Source organism: Elephantulus edwardii, unplaced genomic scaffold, assembly GCF_000299155.1.
Source record: "Elephantulus edwardii isolate Elephantulus edwardi_28Jun2011 unplaced genomic scaffold, EleEdw1.0 scaffold00060, whole genome shotgun sequence".
In the NCBI taxonomy this organism is placed as follows: Eukaryota; Metazoa; Chordata; class Mammalia; order Macroscelidea; family Macroscelididae; genus Elephantulus; species Elephantulus edwardii.
The window spans coordinates 2,351,233-2,368,196 of NW_006399810.1; the positions used below are offsets into that span (position 1 = coordinate 2,351,233).

Below are 16,964 nucleotides of genomic sequence, written 5' to 3' on the forward strand. Positions count from 1 at the left end.
CTGTGCAAAAAAGAATTTACACGGAAATACTTTAAGAAGTAGCATATAATCAAGAGCTGATGGTAATTAGAGAAGTTTAGGCTGCACTGGAAAGCACTGAAAAAAAAAATAAGGCCCCAGCAGTCAATGGGGTACCAGTTGACAGGTTTCAGCTTACAGATACTTTTAACCAGTCTGAGCCAGAAAATTTGGAAGGCTGCTTCCTGATCATCTGACTGGGACACATCCATATTTGTTCCCATTCCCAAGAAGGGTGATTCAATAAAATGTGGAAATTACCAAATGATGTCATTAATACTGCATGCAAGCATGACACTGCTGAAAATCAACCAAAGTCAAAACAGTACAGAGAACTTACAGAAGGTTTAGAAGAGGCCGTAGCACCAGGGATTTTGTTGCTAATGTCAGTTGGACTTTAGAATGTTGCTGAAAATTATCCAAAAACATCTGGAGCAGCACATCAGCAGAAAACTGCCACATGTACAGGCTGGATTTAGAAGAGGCTGTGACACTAGGGATATTATAGCTAATGTTAGATGGATCTTGGCTGAAAGCAGAGAGTACTAGAGGAATGTCTATCAGTGTTTCATTGACTATGCAAAGGCTTTTGACTGTGTGGACCACAAAAGCTGTGGCTGACTCTAAGAAGAATAGGAATCTCAGAACATTTGCTTGTGCTTATGTGAAATCTATACTTGGACCAGAAGGCGGTCATCAGAACAGAGCAAGGAAACACTGGAAACTCAGGAAGGGTGTACAGCAGGGATGTGTCCTATCTCCATACCTTTTCAATCTGTATGCTGATTAGATCATCCAGGAGACTGGGCTCTATGGTGAGGAGTGTGGCATCAGGATTGGAGGAAGATTCATCAACAACCTGCATATGCAAATGATACAATCCTGATTGCTGAAACTGAGGAAGATCTAAAGCGCTTGCGGCAGAAGATCAAGGAGCAGAAGATCAAGGACTGCAGCTTTCAATATGGATTGAAGCTCAACCTCAAGAAAGCAAAGATTCTCACCACTGGGTCAATTGGCAGCATCATGATAGATGGTGAAGAGATTGAAATTGTTGACAGCTTTAGTTTGCTTGGCTCCACAATCAATGCTTTGGTACCAGCAGTCAGGAAATTAAAAGACTAATTGCATGAGGAAAGTCTGCTGTCAGGGACCGCTTCAGAGTACTGAAGAGCAATAACATCAGTCTGGAGACTAAAGTGCACCTGATTCAAGCCATGGTCTTTTCAATCACTCGCTATGCATCTGAAGAAGACGACCCTCAATGAGATGGATTGACACAGTGACTGCAGCAGTGGGCACAAGTATGTTGGAGATGATGAGGATGGTGGGACAGGGCAGGGTTGAGATCTGTTCATAGGGCCTCTGTGAGCTGTACTCACCTCAGTGTTCCATAACATAGTGCAGCGTAGTGTAATGTAACATCACATGACAGTACTGTCTGTGCCCCCTCTGTGTGTCCAGACACCTGTTTCAGTCACCAGTCTTTTCATTCTAGAAGCTTGCTCGTGGGGTGAACTTGGATGCACTATTTCCCCTCTCTCTCAGTGACTGGCTTTATAGGTGGGAACAGCGGGTGAGTGAATGCTTAGATTCATGTGTAGGTATGTGGTATACTGACAGGAATGTTTCCATTACACCAGAGCCTGATTCAATGTTGAAAAGTGAAGATGAGACCAATTGATCAATGATCACTTTAAGACAAAAATGAGAAGGCAAGGGGGCAAGGAAACCCAAGTCGTTTATGTCAGCATAGAACCCTGCAGTGGGTTCCTGAGGCTGTAAGGTGCATGGAAGGAGAGGGCCTAGTTTTCTCCCCTGGTGGATTTGAACTCTCGGAGAGCTGTGCCTCCATGTTAGCAATACAACCCCATACAGACTGTGCCACAGAGTTCCATGCAAGGAAATGAGACTAATGGAAATGCACAACAGACAGAAATGAGAGGAAAGTTCACATGAGAAGTATGTAACCCGCCTATGTAGATATTGTGGATTAAGAACCTAAACTTCTGTGTAAACCTTCACTGAAAATGTAGTAAAATATTATTTTTAAAAAAAGTGGTTGGGGTGGGGGGGACTGTATAACAATGAAAGAACTTTTTTCCAAAGAAAAAAGCCAACTGGGGGGTGGGGGGCAGGGAGGAAAATGTTTAACAATGAATGAATGGAAATCCAAGTTCTTTGTAAACTTACAGTAAAATCTCAATTTTAAAAAAGGAAAAAAAAAACCCACCAAAAACTGTTAAAAATGAACCCCAAGCAAACTGTGTAGTATATTAAGTGTGGAAATGCTAACTAAAAAAAAAAAAATCCCCAGTTCACAGCCTCCGGTCACTCCCCAGCAGGAAGATGAGCCAATGTCCTCCCGTTAAGAACCCGTGGAGTCATCACCGTTAACTGATGCGACAGCAGGGACGAGTTTGGTTTAGTTTTGTATTTTAAGCCAATCGCTGTGTGTATTATCTCTTCCAGCAACAGCTAAACATTTCATGTTTAAACATTTTTAATATAAATATTGCCACAGAATCTTCTCCCTCCATTCTCCAGTTTCCCAGTATTTTTTTATAAAGGTATCTTTCAAGGGCTGCATGAGGCTATCTGGACTATTTACAGCACGATAACCCTGTCTGCTATTGTGTTGCCTGGGCCAAAATCCAAAGGAAGTTGATGTTTGCAGATTCTAACTTGATCCGGACTGTCACCAGCTCCGTGTAACAGAACGCTTCCTTTCTTCTCTAGAAAATACTTTTACTGAATGATCATCTTTTTTTCCTATCAAAAATAAAAAAAGGATTGTGAATAACATCAAGTTCTCACAGTTTTAAATTTCTTCCGTAGGCTCTAGAAATAGACACAGTTCAGAAGTGTGGAAAGGGTGAGGATGCGTTTGGGAAGTGTGGAAGCCTGCGCGTGCAGGGGGGTGGGTCCTGGGGGGATGGGGGGCTAGCTCTGCTGCTGTCTTCTTGCTGGGATTTCATCTGGCCACAGGATGCGCTCCCCTCTCCATTCTTCTCCCTTGCCTCACTTGGTGCAGAGTGGAGTGGCAGCTGCTGCCTCTTCTGTTTAGATCTCAGTTTAGAGGACCTCTCCTCTGGACCTTCTTCAGCTCGGTAAAGAGTAGACATCCTGTCCCCTCCCGGTCTGTTTCTTCATAGCTCTGATGCCCCAGAGGGTCTGCATCTCCCATGAGACTGAGTGCCCTGGAGAGCTCTGGACAGTTGTACTCACTACACCCAGGACAGAGCACAGAAAAGGCACTGAATTATCGGGGAAGAAAGGAACTCTAGATTGTTGTTGTTAAGTGCCGTCAAGTCGTAGGCGACTCATAGCGACCCTATGAACGAAAGACCTGGACACTTGTATAATTTTCATCCTCTCTCCAGGTTCATAGGGTTTCTGGAGGAAAGCTATTTCGCAAGTGGATGCCACTCCTGCTTCCAAGCTTGTTTTCACTGGGGAGCTCCACCAAACACTGTCCACCATGGGTAACCATTCTCACATTTGACACATCAGTGTCACTGTGTTCAGCTTTACATCAACCTCGCGTTTCCTCTCTGTACAGCAAGTGGGCAGGCCGGGGCTATACAATCTAGAGGAATGTTCACCGAAAACAATTAAAGACAGCCCTGGGGGCTGCAGATCAGAATCACCCACCTTTGTCTCGGTAGTATCACTTTCTGCCCTCTAGGCCACTAGAAAATCAGCCGTTGAAGCTCTGCGTTCCACAGATTTACTGACACTCATGGGTTCACCCTGAGTCTGAAGCAGCTGGTTCTGTACATGCTGTTGTCAGTCCCTGTCAAGTTGATTCTGACTAATAGTGACGTCATGTGTGCAGCGTAAAATGAACAGCTCCACAGTTCTTAAGGCTTTCAGACTCAGTCGCCAGGCTTGTCTCCTGAGGCATCTCTTGAAAGATTCAAATCACCAGCATTTCAGCACCTAGTTGAGTGTGTAACCATCTAAGAGCTTTCCACATTCACGTATCAGATATAAGCTGCTTTTTAAAGATCCCAGGGACTGCCGGAAGAAGGAACAAGTCTGTTTTAGAGGAAATGAAACAAGGATGCTCCTCAGAAGAAAGGATGGTGCGATTTCATCTCATACTTGGGGCATCTTCTCAGGAGGAGCGAGCTAGTCCTTGGAAAAAAATATACTGCTGGGAAAGGCAGAGGATGAGAGAAAGATGCGTTGGCACAGTGACGGTAACCATGGGCGCGCCAGAGGTGGTGGGGCCGGCGCAAGGCTCAGATCTTTTCCTCAGAGGTCTCTGTGACTCCACATTGACTCCACGGCACCTCGTAGCACTATCCGCGTGGTCAGGAGCTCTGAGTATAGCACAGCTACGCCAAACGTGGGCTCTCTCTGGCAGTTCAAATCCACCAGCCACTCCTCAGAAGAAAAGTCTCCTCCTGTGCAATTACAGCCCCAAAAAATCTGCTAGAGGGTCAGCTGTGAGAGCTTCCAACTCCAGAGCAGTGAGTTGGATTGAGTTGATTTGGCCTGATTCTTTGATATGATGATGAAAGAGATTCTCTTATACTAAGATTCAACTTCTATTTCAGATTAATCAGAAAAAGGGATGCAAAGTTGACCTGGCATTTACCACAGAGCAGTATAACCCAGAGGTAAGTCACTATAATTGGAGAAATACCCTCACACCATACGTTTGTTGTTGTTTCTAAGTTGTAGAAGCTTTTTTTACTAAGCTGAGTTGTTTTTCTGGTTAATTTTCAAGAACTGAAAACTGAGCTGGACAAGAACTCGAGGTGTTACTGCTCTAAGTTCAGTGCTGTATGGGGCTGCATGTAAGACTGTGCATTGGCATTATCTAGGCTTCCTCAGACCCCTGGGAAGCAATTTCACAGCTCCCTTTACAGCCCTCCCCAGCACGTCAGCGCCCTCAGAGTGACTCACTCTCAAATGCCAACCTGTCCCCCTTCCTGTCTGTTGGTGACATTTCAGATTAGTCGTTGGCCTAGCAGGCAGTGGGGGCCTTCTGTGGGAAACACAGTACAGCCTGAACTGATGGTGCCATTACAGACCTCACTACGATCCTGCCCAAGAAGAGGCCACATTTTGCCAGGCTTCCTTTTCCTTGCTATCAAGAAAAGAATAAACAGCAAACTACATTCCTGTGTCACTTAGCATCTGCGATACATTCTGCAAAACAGGGCGTTGTCCAGATGCTCTGCTGGAGAAGGAGGGACAATCTCCTCCTGTACCAGTCAGATCTGATTTGACGGTACACTCACACAAAATAAAAATAAAATAAAATTAAAAAACAAACAGGGAGTTGTGTGGTTTGGGGTTGTGTGAGCGCCACGTGGTAGAACAAGCTTCAGAGAGTGACACTCATCGCGCTGTGAGGAGTTGGTTTCTGTGCTTGGGGCTCCCATACCTGATGGAACTTAGACTGTGGCTTTCGGTGGGGACGTTTTTCTTTGTTCTTGTGGATTGTGGAAGGGACATTCACTGAGTTTTGCACCTTTGTATCGTTTAATGGTCTTGTTCACTATGCCTCTCCCTACTGCTATTGCTAGCATTGGTTTTGCTGTGTTTGGGAGCAGCGATACACTTTACAGTAATATTTTCACAAGAAAATTCAAGAATGCTCCAACACCCAAGAGACACATGTTCAATGGGACTGGATGTTGCTGCCTACAAGCTGAAACACCCAGTATTATACAGTAAACAGTTTAGATAGGAAATACAGTACAGTACATATAGAAACCAGTCACATAGACATTTAGTATGACTCTCAAGCTATATGTTATATATGCGCTGTGCTCTCATACTCCTGACAGCTCAATCATTTTGTGTACAAGGAGCATGAGACACTGGTATGCAGGAAGCTGGTACACTCACTGAGCCCGTTCCTCTGATTGGGATTTCTGTTATAACCTCAGGGGACCACAGACATGGAAGTGCCTGGATGTCACTGGGATGCACGTTAGCAGCGCATGACTAAATAGACATTAGAGCCAGATGAACTTCCATGCACCGGGCCAGGCGGGAAGGCTGAAGCAGGAATACTGGTGGGGAAGAGACACAACCAAATCCTTTTCTTGTCGATGAGTCAAAGCTGCCAGCATGAGTACCAGCATCCGGCAATAAAGTGGCCCATGGTGACAAGTTTCAGTGGTGAATCATGGCAGACCAACGTGATTGTTCCAAAAGAATGCTTGCTTGCCAGAAACAGGTTCTGACAGAAACAGCACGCTTGAACTTTGCTTGTTACCATAAAAATGAAACACTAATTTCTTAAAGAGGAAAGAAGATGTCTTGATTTGTGTTATTGCAAACTGGAAGATTAAGATTAAAGCTAACAAAAATGAATTATTAGATTACTTTGACCAACACTTTTTTCTCTCTCGATTTGATCCTGTCAATGTATTCTAAGCACAACCACCTCATTGCAGTGCTCCATTTCAGGGAGTGAATATGAGTTCTTTTATCCTCAGGCAACTGCTTTGATTCTGTGGAGCTGTTTGGGGGAAAAACAAAAGGGCATAATATCTGATTCCCTTTTCTCCTTACCGGAAATGAATCCAACATCAAAGGAGACTGTGAAAATGGCTTCAACATCAAAGAGACTACATCCCAGTCCTGCCTGCTGTCTGTTGATGTGCCCCTCCCAGAGTATGGGCACCGTTTGTTTTCTTCCTTCCTCCCACTAATTGCGTGGATATTTACCATCTTAATGCATGATTGCAGTTTCCTCTCACTCAAAACCCGGACCCTCATAGGAAATCTTTTTCAGTTTGGGTTTTTTTAATTCTTAAAACAGGCATATTAAGGAGATCAGATTCTGATTACAGTTTGTTTTCTTGTGGGATTTTTCTTTTTAAATCTGTTTTTGGTTCTTCTGTTTTAATGGGACACCACCAATTTTAAACAACTGCAAAAGCTAAAAGAAGATTATTGCCCCACCAACTATACTGTACATCAGGAATTCTTGACCAGGGCTCCCTGCATGCACTTGCGGGGAGAGTTGTGTGTGGACCTCCTCAAATTCCTTCAAGGCCTGATGTTAATGATGTGAGCTTACATGCATTTTCCTGGACAGAAGGTCCTTAGGTTTTGCTGGGTTAGGAATCTTATGAACTGAAAGGAGGGGAAACTGCTGTTACAGGATAGTTGAAGGATCAAGCTATGTAAAAGCTGCTTCATGCACAGATGCCAGGTGCCTCTAGATTAGAAAATAAGCAAAGAAGACCCAATACTACCCACCAAATCTTCATTCAAGTATGTATGCAAGAAAGTAGCCCTCAGTCAATTCAAGTCCTTGAATTAGTCATATTTGGATACTGTGGGTCTCCACTTCCTGGATCAGATCTCTCTGTAGAGAGGGAAGGAGTTAATATGGAACTTGAGCTCTGCAATCCGACAGCCTTGAATTCACATCCTGTCTTAACTACTTCCCAGCTGTGTTGTTGTTATTTTTTTGTTAAATGCCATTGAGTCAAGTCTGACTCCCAGCAGCCCAGTGAACAGTAGCCCTATGAACTCTGTTTTATCCTGCGCCATCCTCATCATCCTCCATACGTTCGAGTCTACTGCAGCAGGCATGGTTCAGTTCATCTCATTGAGGGTCTTCCTCTCCTTTGAAGGCCCTCCACCTTTCCAAGCATAATATCCCTTTCCAGAGTGTAGCCTCTTGGCCTCCAAGGAACTTTCTGACAATACTTTCTCCAAGACATATCTCTTTGTTACTCCACCGTCTTTTCCCACACCACAACTCAAATGCATCAGTTCTCCTATCATCCTTATTCACTGTCCAGCTCTCAGATGCATATCTTAATCCATAAAATGGGAATAAAGGTCTTAAATGATAGTCTACCACTTATCAGTTATTTTGTTTTACTGTGATGATTTGCTTGTTGATGGTGATATAAATATTTTCCAGTATTTGAAGTATTTCAGATACCAATAGGGTAACCAGTCATGGTCAGATTTCAGTGGAGTTTCTAGATTAAGACAGATTAGGGAAATTGATTTGGCAGACCTCTTCTTAAAAAGAAAAATGGCCAGTGAAAACGTAATGAATACTAATAGACCATTTGAAATGGCCAGTGAAAACATAAAACGAATACTGATAGAGCATTATCTCATATGGTGGTAGAAGGTGAATACCTCAGTCTGGAAAGCATTCAGATAACAACTGAGGAACAGCTGCCTCCTCAGAGAGGTGGTTGTTTTATTGTTGTTGGTGGTAAGTGCTGTCAAGTCCAGTAAGACTCATAGGAGCCCTGTGAACAACAGATTGGAACCCTGTCCTATCCCCAGTGCACTTGAACTCACTGTCGCTGTCACTGTATCAGTCCATGCAGTTGAGGGTCTTTGCCTCTTTCATTGATCCTTCACCTTTGCAAGCATGATGTCTCTCTCCAAGGAATAGCTCTCCCCCTCCTAACAACATGCTCAAACTATGTGAGAAGAAGCTGCATCAGCCTTGCCTCCAAGGAGCTCCCTGGCTGCACTTTACCCGAGATGTATCTGTTTATTCTTTTGGCAATCTATGGGATAGTCAGCAGTCTTCTTCTCAAAGTGGAAGCAACCTTAATTACATGGATGGATTAAAGCTTTCGGGAACTTCATTTACTTATGTGGCATGAATTAAAATTAGAAGAAACAGCTGAAACGATCCATTAATAATCAGAACATGGAATGTAGGAAATGTGAATCTGGGAAAACTGGAATTCAAATATGAAATGGAATGCATAAATAGAAATGATTTAAGTGTTAATGAGCAGAAATGGATTGGTATTGACCATTTTTAACCAGACAGTCACGAGGCCTGCTCTGCCAGAAATGTCACTGAAGAGGAATGGTGTCACGTTCATTATCAAGTTCTGTCCTGAAGTACAGTCTGTCAGTGGTCGTATAATCTCTGTATGCCTGTCAGTTAATATAACTAGTATTCAAATTTATGCATCAATCACCTATGCCAAGGATGAAGAAATTGAAGATTTCAGCCAATGTCTGCAGTCTTAAATGGATGTAGTCAAGATGCATTGATAATCTTGGTGGTTGGAATGTGGAAATTGGAAACGAAGAAGGATTAGTAGTTGGGAAATAGGGCCTGCATGGCAGTAATAATGGAGATCGCATAATAGAAATTTACAAGACCAATGACAGATGCCGTTTTTCAACAACCTAAAAGCAAACTATGTATGTGAACCTCAGTGGATAAAATAGACAGAAATCACATCACGTACATCTTGGAAAGAATGACTGAAGCTCCTTTCCAGTGAGGACCAGGCTAGGAGCTGACTGCAGAGCAGGCTGTCGGTTGCTTATATTCACATTAACACTGAAGCTGAAGGAAATTAGAACAAGTCCCTGGGCCTCACAGTAAGACCTTGGGTGTATCCCACCTGAACTTAGAGGCTGTCTCATTTTGAGGCGATGAATGTTGATGACCAGAGACCAGCAGAGTAGTGGGGTGACAGTCAGATGTCATGTGTAAAGAAAGTAAATGGCCAGTAAAGATACAGGGGGAAAGGGAAAGACGAAAATGGGTCTCAGACTTGCTCTTGAACATAAAGTAGCAAAACCAACTGGAAGAAATGTTTACCTAAAGAAAATGAAACTGAAGATTTCAAAGGACAGCTTGGGAAGACATGTTAAGTACTACAATGAAATGTGAAAGACCTGGCACTATTTCTTATAGAAGAACTTGCTTGGCTTTTCTCAAGCTGAAAGAACTAAAGGAAAAAACCCAAATGAGCCTTGAGTTGCAATACTGGAGGATCCTGTGAGCAAAATACTCAGTGGCACAGAAAGCAGATAAAGAAGATGTAAGAATCACGTGGAGTCATTGGGCAAAAAAAAAAAAAAAGAGGACAAACAACAATGAATAAAACAAATACAATTAGATTTTAAAAGTCCTTCCTGACTAAAGGTGGGAAAGTGAGTCACATTTATGGTCCATTTTCTATCTTGATTTTTATCTTCTTCGCCATGGATTCAATTTTCAAAACCCAATCGAGGCCTGACAAATGGAGTAGAACACCAGCAATAGTATTGAAATACAGGAAATTAATGCTATGCAGCCATATTTGACCTGTGAAAATAGCAATATTATATGCATCAACTCAAACTATTATTATCAAAATAAAGTTATCATTGATTGACATCAGAGAAGAGCATTGAAGCATAATAAAAGTAAATCCACCCCTACCCCAAAAGGATTGATTGATGCTGAACCATTTCAGGAAGTAACATGTAGTCAAGAACTGATGATACTGAAGGAAGAAGTCCCAGCTGTATTGCAGGTGAATGCCAGCTGGAACAGTTAAAAAACAGTTGCACTGCATGAAGTACTCACTCATCTAAGCCAACGAATTTGGGTGACAGCTACCTGTGCTACTGACAGGAAAAGACCCTTATTTTTTTTTCTTTATTATTATTTTGTGTGCATGTACCGTCAAATCAGATCTGACTGGTACAGGAGGATATTGCGCCTCCTTCTCCGGCAGAGCATCTGGTGGATTCGAACCGTGTTCCTCTGGGATTGCAGTGCAGCTTCTTGCCACTAGGCCACCAGAGCTCCCCTAAGACCCTTATATTTTATGCACATTCTAGAGAAACTGATCAAACAGGATGTGGGCATAATAAGACACTATCACTAATATCTCATGCAAGTAAAATTTTGCTGAAGATAGTTGAAAAATTTTTGTAGGGAATTTCCAGTGAGGCTCCTGTCTTCCATTTTACTGACTCTCTGTTCCATCTCTTCAGTTCACTTTTTTGTCCTCCCATCGTTGGACAATTCTGTCATTTTGGTCTTAGTACTCTGGATTGTATTTTCATGGTTTTCTGTTATTCCCAGCACTGTGTTGGCTGCACCCTCCCTGTCTTGTGATGATTTTTTAAGTTCGTTCTGTACCTCTTTATCTAGTCTATATCAATTCTATCTTCCATCTTTTGCATTTTACTCTATAGCTGTTTAAATTTCTCCTCGCCGATATATTTCTTCTGGACTGTTGCCTCTGAGGAATTTGTTATCTTACTGACTTCCCTTGTTTCTTCTCACATTTGTATCATTTTCTATACCTGATAAAAGAACTCTACATCACCATATTTCTTCTGGTCTCTCTGACTGGGGTATTCATTGGGTCTGCTTTTTTTTAGGAGAAAGGTTATTTTGTTTGTTCATGATAGCTGAGGTTGTTGCCTGTTCCCTTCTAGAAGTATCTTCCTGCCTGTCTCAAAGTGTCCTGGGCCTCTCTGCTGCTTGCGCTGAAAGGATCCTTTGTGGTTAAGCCAGACAGTAGTTTTTTCTCCAGACTTTAATCACCAAGCAGGAAGCTTGTTGTTCTCTTCGGAAGTCCTTCCTGCCTTCCTTGAGGTATCCTAGTCCTCCCTGCTGCTTGAGCTTATGGAGTCCCGCGTGATCAAGCTAATTAATTGGACAACAGGGAATTTCTTAAAATCCAAACCTGATAATGGAAGCATGAAATCAGAGATATTACCTCTAATGTCAGATGAATCCTGGCTGAATGGAAGAAATACCAGGAAGATATTTAATCTGTGTTTTGTTGAAAATGCAAAATTACAGGGGGAGGGATTGTAAAACAATGAAAGAATTTTTCTTTTACCTTTCCAAGAGGGTAGTGTACTAGGGAGTAGGGTTGGGAGGGGAGAAAAGTCTCTAAATTTTCATTGAAATTAATAATAAATTTTTTAAAAAAGAAAAGTATTTACAAAATGCAGAATTACCCAGCTGTGCATCGTAACAAATTATGGGCAACATTCCAAATAACTGGAATCTCAGAACCCAGCATTGTGCTCACATGGAACCTGTACATTAACCAAGTACAGTTGTTTGAAAAATACAAGAGGGTGCTGCATGATTCAAAGCCAGGCATGATAGGTCTGTATCCTATCACCAAACTCATTCAATCTGTATGATGAGCAAACCATTTAAGAAGCTGGACTATATTAAGAAGAATGGCTTCAAAATTAGGGAAGACTCATTAATAAACTGACAGGCAAGTGACACAAGCTTGCTTGCTAACAACGAAGAAAGAGGTCTCCAAACACTTACTGAAGAAGATCAAAGTCTACTGTATGGATCACACAGCGACAGAAATGAAACAAAAATCTCCATGACTGGATGAATAAACTGCATCTTAATAAATAGAGACAACAGTGAAGTTTTCAAGTATTCAGTTTCACCTAGGTTCACAGTAAATGCCCATGGAAGCAGCCGTGAAGAAATAAAAGCATGTATTACGCTGGGAAGATCTGCTGCAGAGACTTCTTTAAAGTGTTAGAAGGCAAAGCCGGCCCTTCATATGCGTGCAAAGGCTGTTCAGTGACTAAGGAAGACTGAAGAAGAATTGATGCATTATAGTCATTTGTAATGAATACCTAACATGCCCTGGATTATCAGAAGAACAAACTATGTTGGAATAGTGTTCCTTAGAAAAGAAGGTGGTGAAAATTAGTCTTATATCCTCTGAGGATATTCTAAGAAGGGGCCAGCAGGAGGACCCTCAGTGAAACAGGTGGCACAGTGGCTGAAACAATGGGCTCAAACAGCAGTGGTTCTAAGACTGACCTAGAAAATGACATGGAATGGGGAATTGTCTGTCTGTTGTTCACAGAGTCTGTGTGAGTCAGAATTGACCCAGTGACTCCTAAAAGCCACAACTCCTAAGTGGTATGAAGATGTTTTTGTTCATGGGATCCTTCTCGTCTCTTACTGGTTCAAGTTAGCAAACTTGAGAAGACCACCAAGTGGCATTTCATCGGTACACAGTGACATAGTATCTACTGGCCCAGAGTTTGGGCAAGCATTGATCAACGGACATCAGTCAGCTTTCTTTAGAAAAGGCCTGGTCCTATTAAGGTACCATCATTAGGCAGGAATTCAAATGATAGAGTGAAGGGCTATTTTATATTCAGCTGTGAGCACAAAATTCCTTTCTCCCATGTAAAGGCCACTACATCTGTAGATGAACAATCGTGTGATGCACAATGAACTCTTCCCAATCCTGTGTGTTAGAGGCAGGCGGGCAGTGATGGGTACTGACCTTGTTCATTCCGTGCTCTTTATTTCAGGAAGGTGAGGAGCGTTTGGGAAAATGTTCTGCACAAGTGTTTTTCAGAAACCAGAAACCCAGACCAGCCATTAATATAACTTGCACACGGCTCGTTGAGAAGAAGAAAAGACAGGAAGATGATTACCTGCTATACAAGCAAATGAAGCAACTTCAGACTCCCTTGAATACCATCAGCATACCTGGTATGAACCAGTATCTGAAATGTCCATATTCAGGAATTTTTGTAATTTCTAATTACATTCATAAGAATGAACATTTAAATTCACACTCCCCACAGTGGCATTCAGATTCAGCTGTTGAATGTGGCAGGTTTTTTTACTTCCTTTTCATTATTTAACGATACTAGAAACTAACGTTTTCCGCCCCTTCACCTCCAGTACAATCTAGCACCCAACAGAAGCTCCTTCTTCAGTCTCTCCACTTCTCGACTCAGACAGAGGGGGTTGACAGAGCCAAGCCTCCAAGTGAGAATTTGCAATAAGACCTGCTCTGAGGGGTAAAGGTTCTGAGTGGAGTCTGGAATCTGAGGTAGAAGTTCTAGAGGCCTTGGGTGGTCACTCTGGAGACTCGGGCACCATGGCAGCCTCCAGAGCCTCCTCTGCCCCAGTGTAGCATCACAGGCTCAGTGAGGCCCCCGTCCTGGGATGCCACAGTGCAGTAGTGCCACCTTATTGTAGCTCAGTCACTAATGGGCCACCGTGGGCTCCCTTCTCAGGAATGAGCTGGTCCTCTGAAGTGACTCAGCTGAAGCGAAGCAGAGCTCATTTGCCCTGGCACCCACAGAGTGTGTGGGCAGCGCTGAGTCTCAGCACTTACTGGCAAAACCAATTTCCCAAACCACAAAAATCATCACTGGACTTGCACTTGGGTATTCATCTAGGCATCTGACCTCCTCAGCACTCATTGGTCTCCGTCCACTCCCAGCACACCCATTTGTTCAGATGCTGGGACAGTTCCCTGTCAGTCAGGGGGGACATGCAGTCTCCATTCCTGAACTTCCCCACTCCCCATCTGTTTGCTGGGACGGTTACCAGTGTCTTTAAAAGGCTGTAGGTGGAATGCTGCTGCTTATAGATCTACATGTAAAAGCTTTGGACAATTCAGATCAAATCTTCTAAAGATTTAGGGAAGTAATGAAAAACCTTAGTTAGTTGTAGAATTTGCTAATAGAAGTAAACTCACACACACACATACACACACACACACATACACACACACACACACAGAGTATTTCTTGAAATAAACAACTAATGACTAATGGGTAAAAAATCGTTAATAGTCTGAAGAACTAGCTGTCAGGTCTGTTCCAGTGGTGAGTTTGAACTTCCGGAGCCATGCTGCATTTGGATTAAGAGGCCAGTTTTCTGTGGGCTACACCAATAATCAGTTACATACCCCCCCATCTTAGCATTAATTAGGGAAATATGGTGGTTTATTCTCCCTAAACATACAATTTAGAAATTGTTGAGGATCTGAGGTAGTCAGATCTGCTTCTGCAGCAGAGACACCACAGACTTTAACAAAAATAAACTTACTCTCTTACAAAATGCCTACATTTACTAGGGAGTTCACCACTGCCTATTTGCAGTTGACCTAAAATGGGACGAGCACTGCTCCAGTGTGCTGTCCCAGGAAGCCAGTCCGCCCAGCCTGCGATGGTCCGCGAGGAAGTCCTGGAGGCCTGTCACCTGAAGTTTCTCTTACACTTTGTTGTTGTTGTCAGGTGCCGTCAGCCCATCTTGACCCTGTGGACAGCAGATCGGAAACGTGTCCTAACCCATCACCCTCGCACTTGCTGACTTCCTCGGCAGTTTAGGGACTAGAAGCTCATGCTCAGGGTGCCGGCTCTCGGGGAACCTCCTGTCTGTGTCAGTACTGGGGAGAGTCCTTATTTCCTAACGCATGGAAGAGTTGGTACTCCCTGGATCACCTGGCACCCTGCCTGTGCCCCGCGTCAAGGAGTTTCCTTGAGGAGAAACTGGGGTCCCCCAGGACACACTCCACTCCTAGCAGTTCTCAGTGGTACTGAAGTCCCCCTCTGTCTCTTTCCCTTTTGTCTCTGGTGCAATAAATTATTACATGGCACACCCCAGACACTCCCTTTACCCTAGACTAGGCCTCTGGTGGACCTGAGGGCATGACAGTCCACCTTTGAGACTCCTACAGCTGTATTAGATCATGGGTGATCATTTTGTGGCTTCCACATGTATTTTGAGGATATCTTTAACAGGAACACTAGATTTGGGGCCTTTTTAAAAATTGTACAGATACAGGCTATGGCCTTTGCAATCACTTGTTATGCATCAGAGAGTTGGACAATGACCAGGGAGGATAGAAGGAGAATTGATACCTTTAAGCTGTGGTGCTGGAGAAGAGTATTGAGAATACCATGGACTGCTAGGAAAACAAACAGATTTGTCCTGGAAAGGGTTAAACCGGGTGGCTCCTTGGAGGCAAGGATTCTGAGGCTCCGTCTAACACACTTTGGACATGTTGTAAGGAGAGACAGGTCCTTGGAGAGGGACATCATGCTGGGCAGACTGGAGGGACAGCGCAGGAAGGGAAGACCCTCTATGAGATGGATTGATTCAGTGACTGGGGTAATCGGGATGGGTGTGTCAGAGGCAGTGCGATTGGCACAGGATAGAGCAGGGTTTAGGGCTGTTGTACATAGGGTCACTATGAGTCGCAAACGACTCGACGGCACATAACAACAACAACACAGATTTACTGTATCATTTAAAGTTCTGAATGCACACAAAGCTTATTTTGGAACAATGTAAATTATGTGTACTTTGTCTGTGTATATGAAATATCTTCCCTTACTTAAAACCAAACTCTTTATAGATAAAGTGATACAAAACAATGGTGATACCCCTGAGCAGCAGATACTATATAGTGTTTCATCAGCCCCCAAGAAAGTGGACTACTCAAATGAGAAGATCTAGGTCATTTCCTAGTACCGTCATTTCACACTGGTTTTGCCCTTAAAAAAGCAGAATCACAGGGAGCTCCAGTGGCCTAGTGGCAAGAAGCTGCACTGCAATCCCAGAGGTATGTGGTTTGAATCCACCAGTTGCTCTGCTGGTGAAGGAGTGGTAATCTCCTCCTGTACCAGTCAGATCTGATTTGACGGTACACACACACAATAATAAAAATTAAACCAAAGAAACAAAGAGAGAGAGAAAGAGAAGCAGAGTCACCTGGCCTTTCTTATGTGTAGGATGTTCAGTTTTTGGGATGAAATGGTGGCTTCCTCTAGATGGACCTGGGTGCACACAAGAAGAGTCAGAGCCATGGTCAGCTGACATCTGCTTCTCCTCGTTCTTCTGTGGTAGTGCTGTGTTTCATTCTGTATCAAGTGTCATGCTGCCAATCTTTAGTAGAATTGGCATCTCTCATGGCAGAGGGCTTTAATCAGAGATGAAGTCCGGGCACCACTGTAACGTGAAACGTGAAGACCAGCCAGAGGAAGGAAGCTGTTTAATCAATGAACTTAGAAGTGATGGGGAAAATCTCTTAGCAGTCAGTCAAGGAGAAAACATGGTTCATGTCAAAATGCTGAATTCATAGTTCAAGATTACATGTTGTTCTGAAACCTACATGGTTCAGTTCCTTATACCCGGGAGAAATGACAAATTTATTCATAAAATGCTAATTTGTCAGAAAGTAGAATTCAAACACATGCATGCCATACTTTCTACGATAGCATGTATAAAAATGATTTCAGCTCCTTGTTGATTGTTTAGCAGTGTTGGGAGTGGGGAGCTTACTAAATTAAAGAAAATTACATAGAAAAAATAATAATGAAAGGGCTCAAGAACAAGTTTGAAGACATGTTGTTGTTGTTGTTGCTATGTGCCATCGAGT

At 43.1% G+C, this 16,964-nt stretch overlaps 1 protein-coding gene across 1 annotated transcript in view; it reads left to right on the forward strand.

The window, feature by feature from the left end:
• Positions 1–16,964, forward strand: part of RARRES1 (retinoic acid receptor responder (tazarotene induced) 1) — a 59,145-nt gene that overhangs the window by 34,006 nt on the left and 8,175 nt on the right. Inside the window, exons 2-3 of the mRNA XM_006887679.1 lie at positions 4,584–4,646; positions 13,081–13,276. Of these exons, the coding sequence (XP_006887741.1) occupies positions 4,584–4,646; positions 13,081–13,276 (259 nt within the window). The remainder of the gene's footprint in view (positions 1–4,583; positions 4,647–13,080; positions 13,277–16,964) is intronic.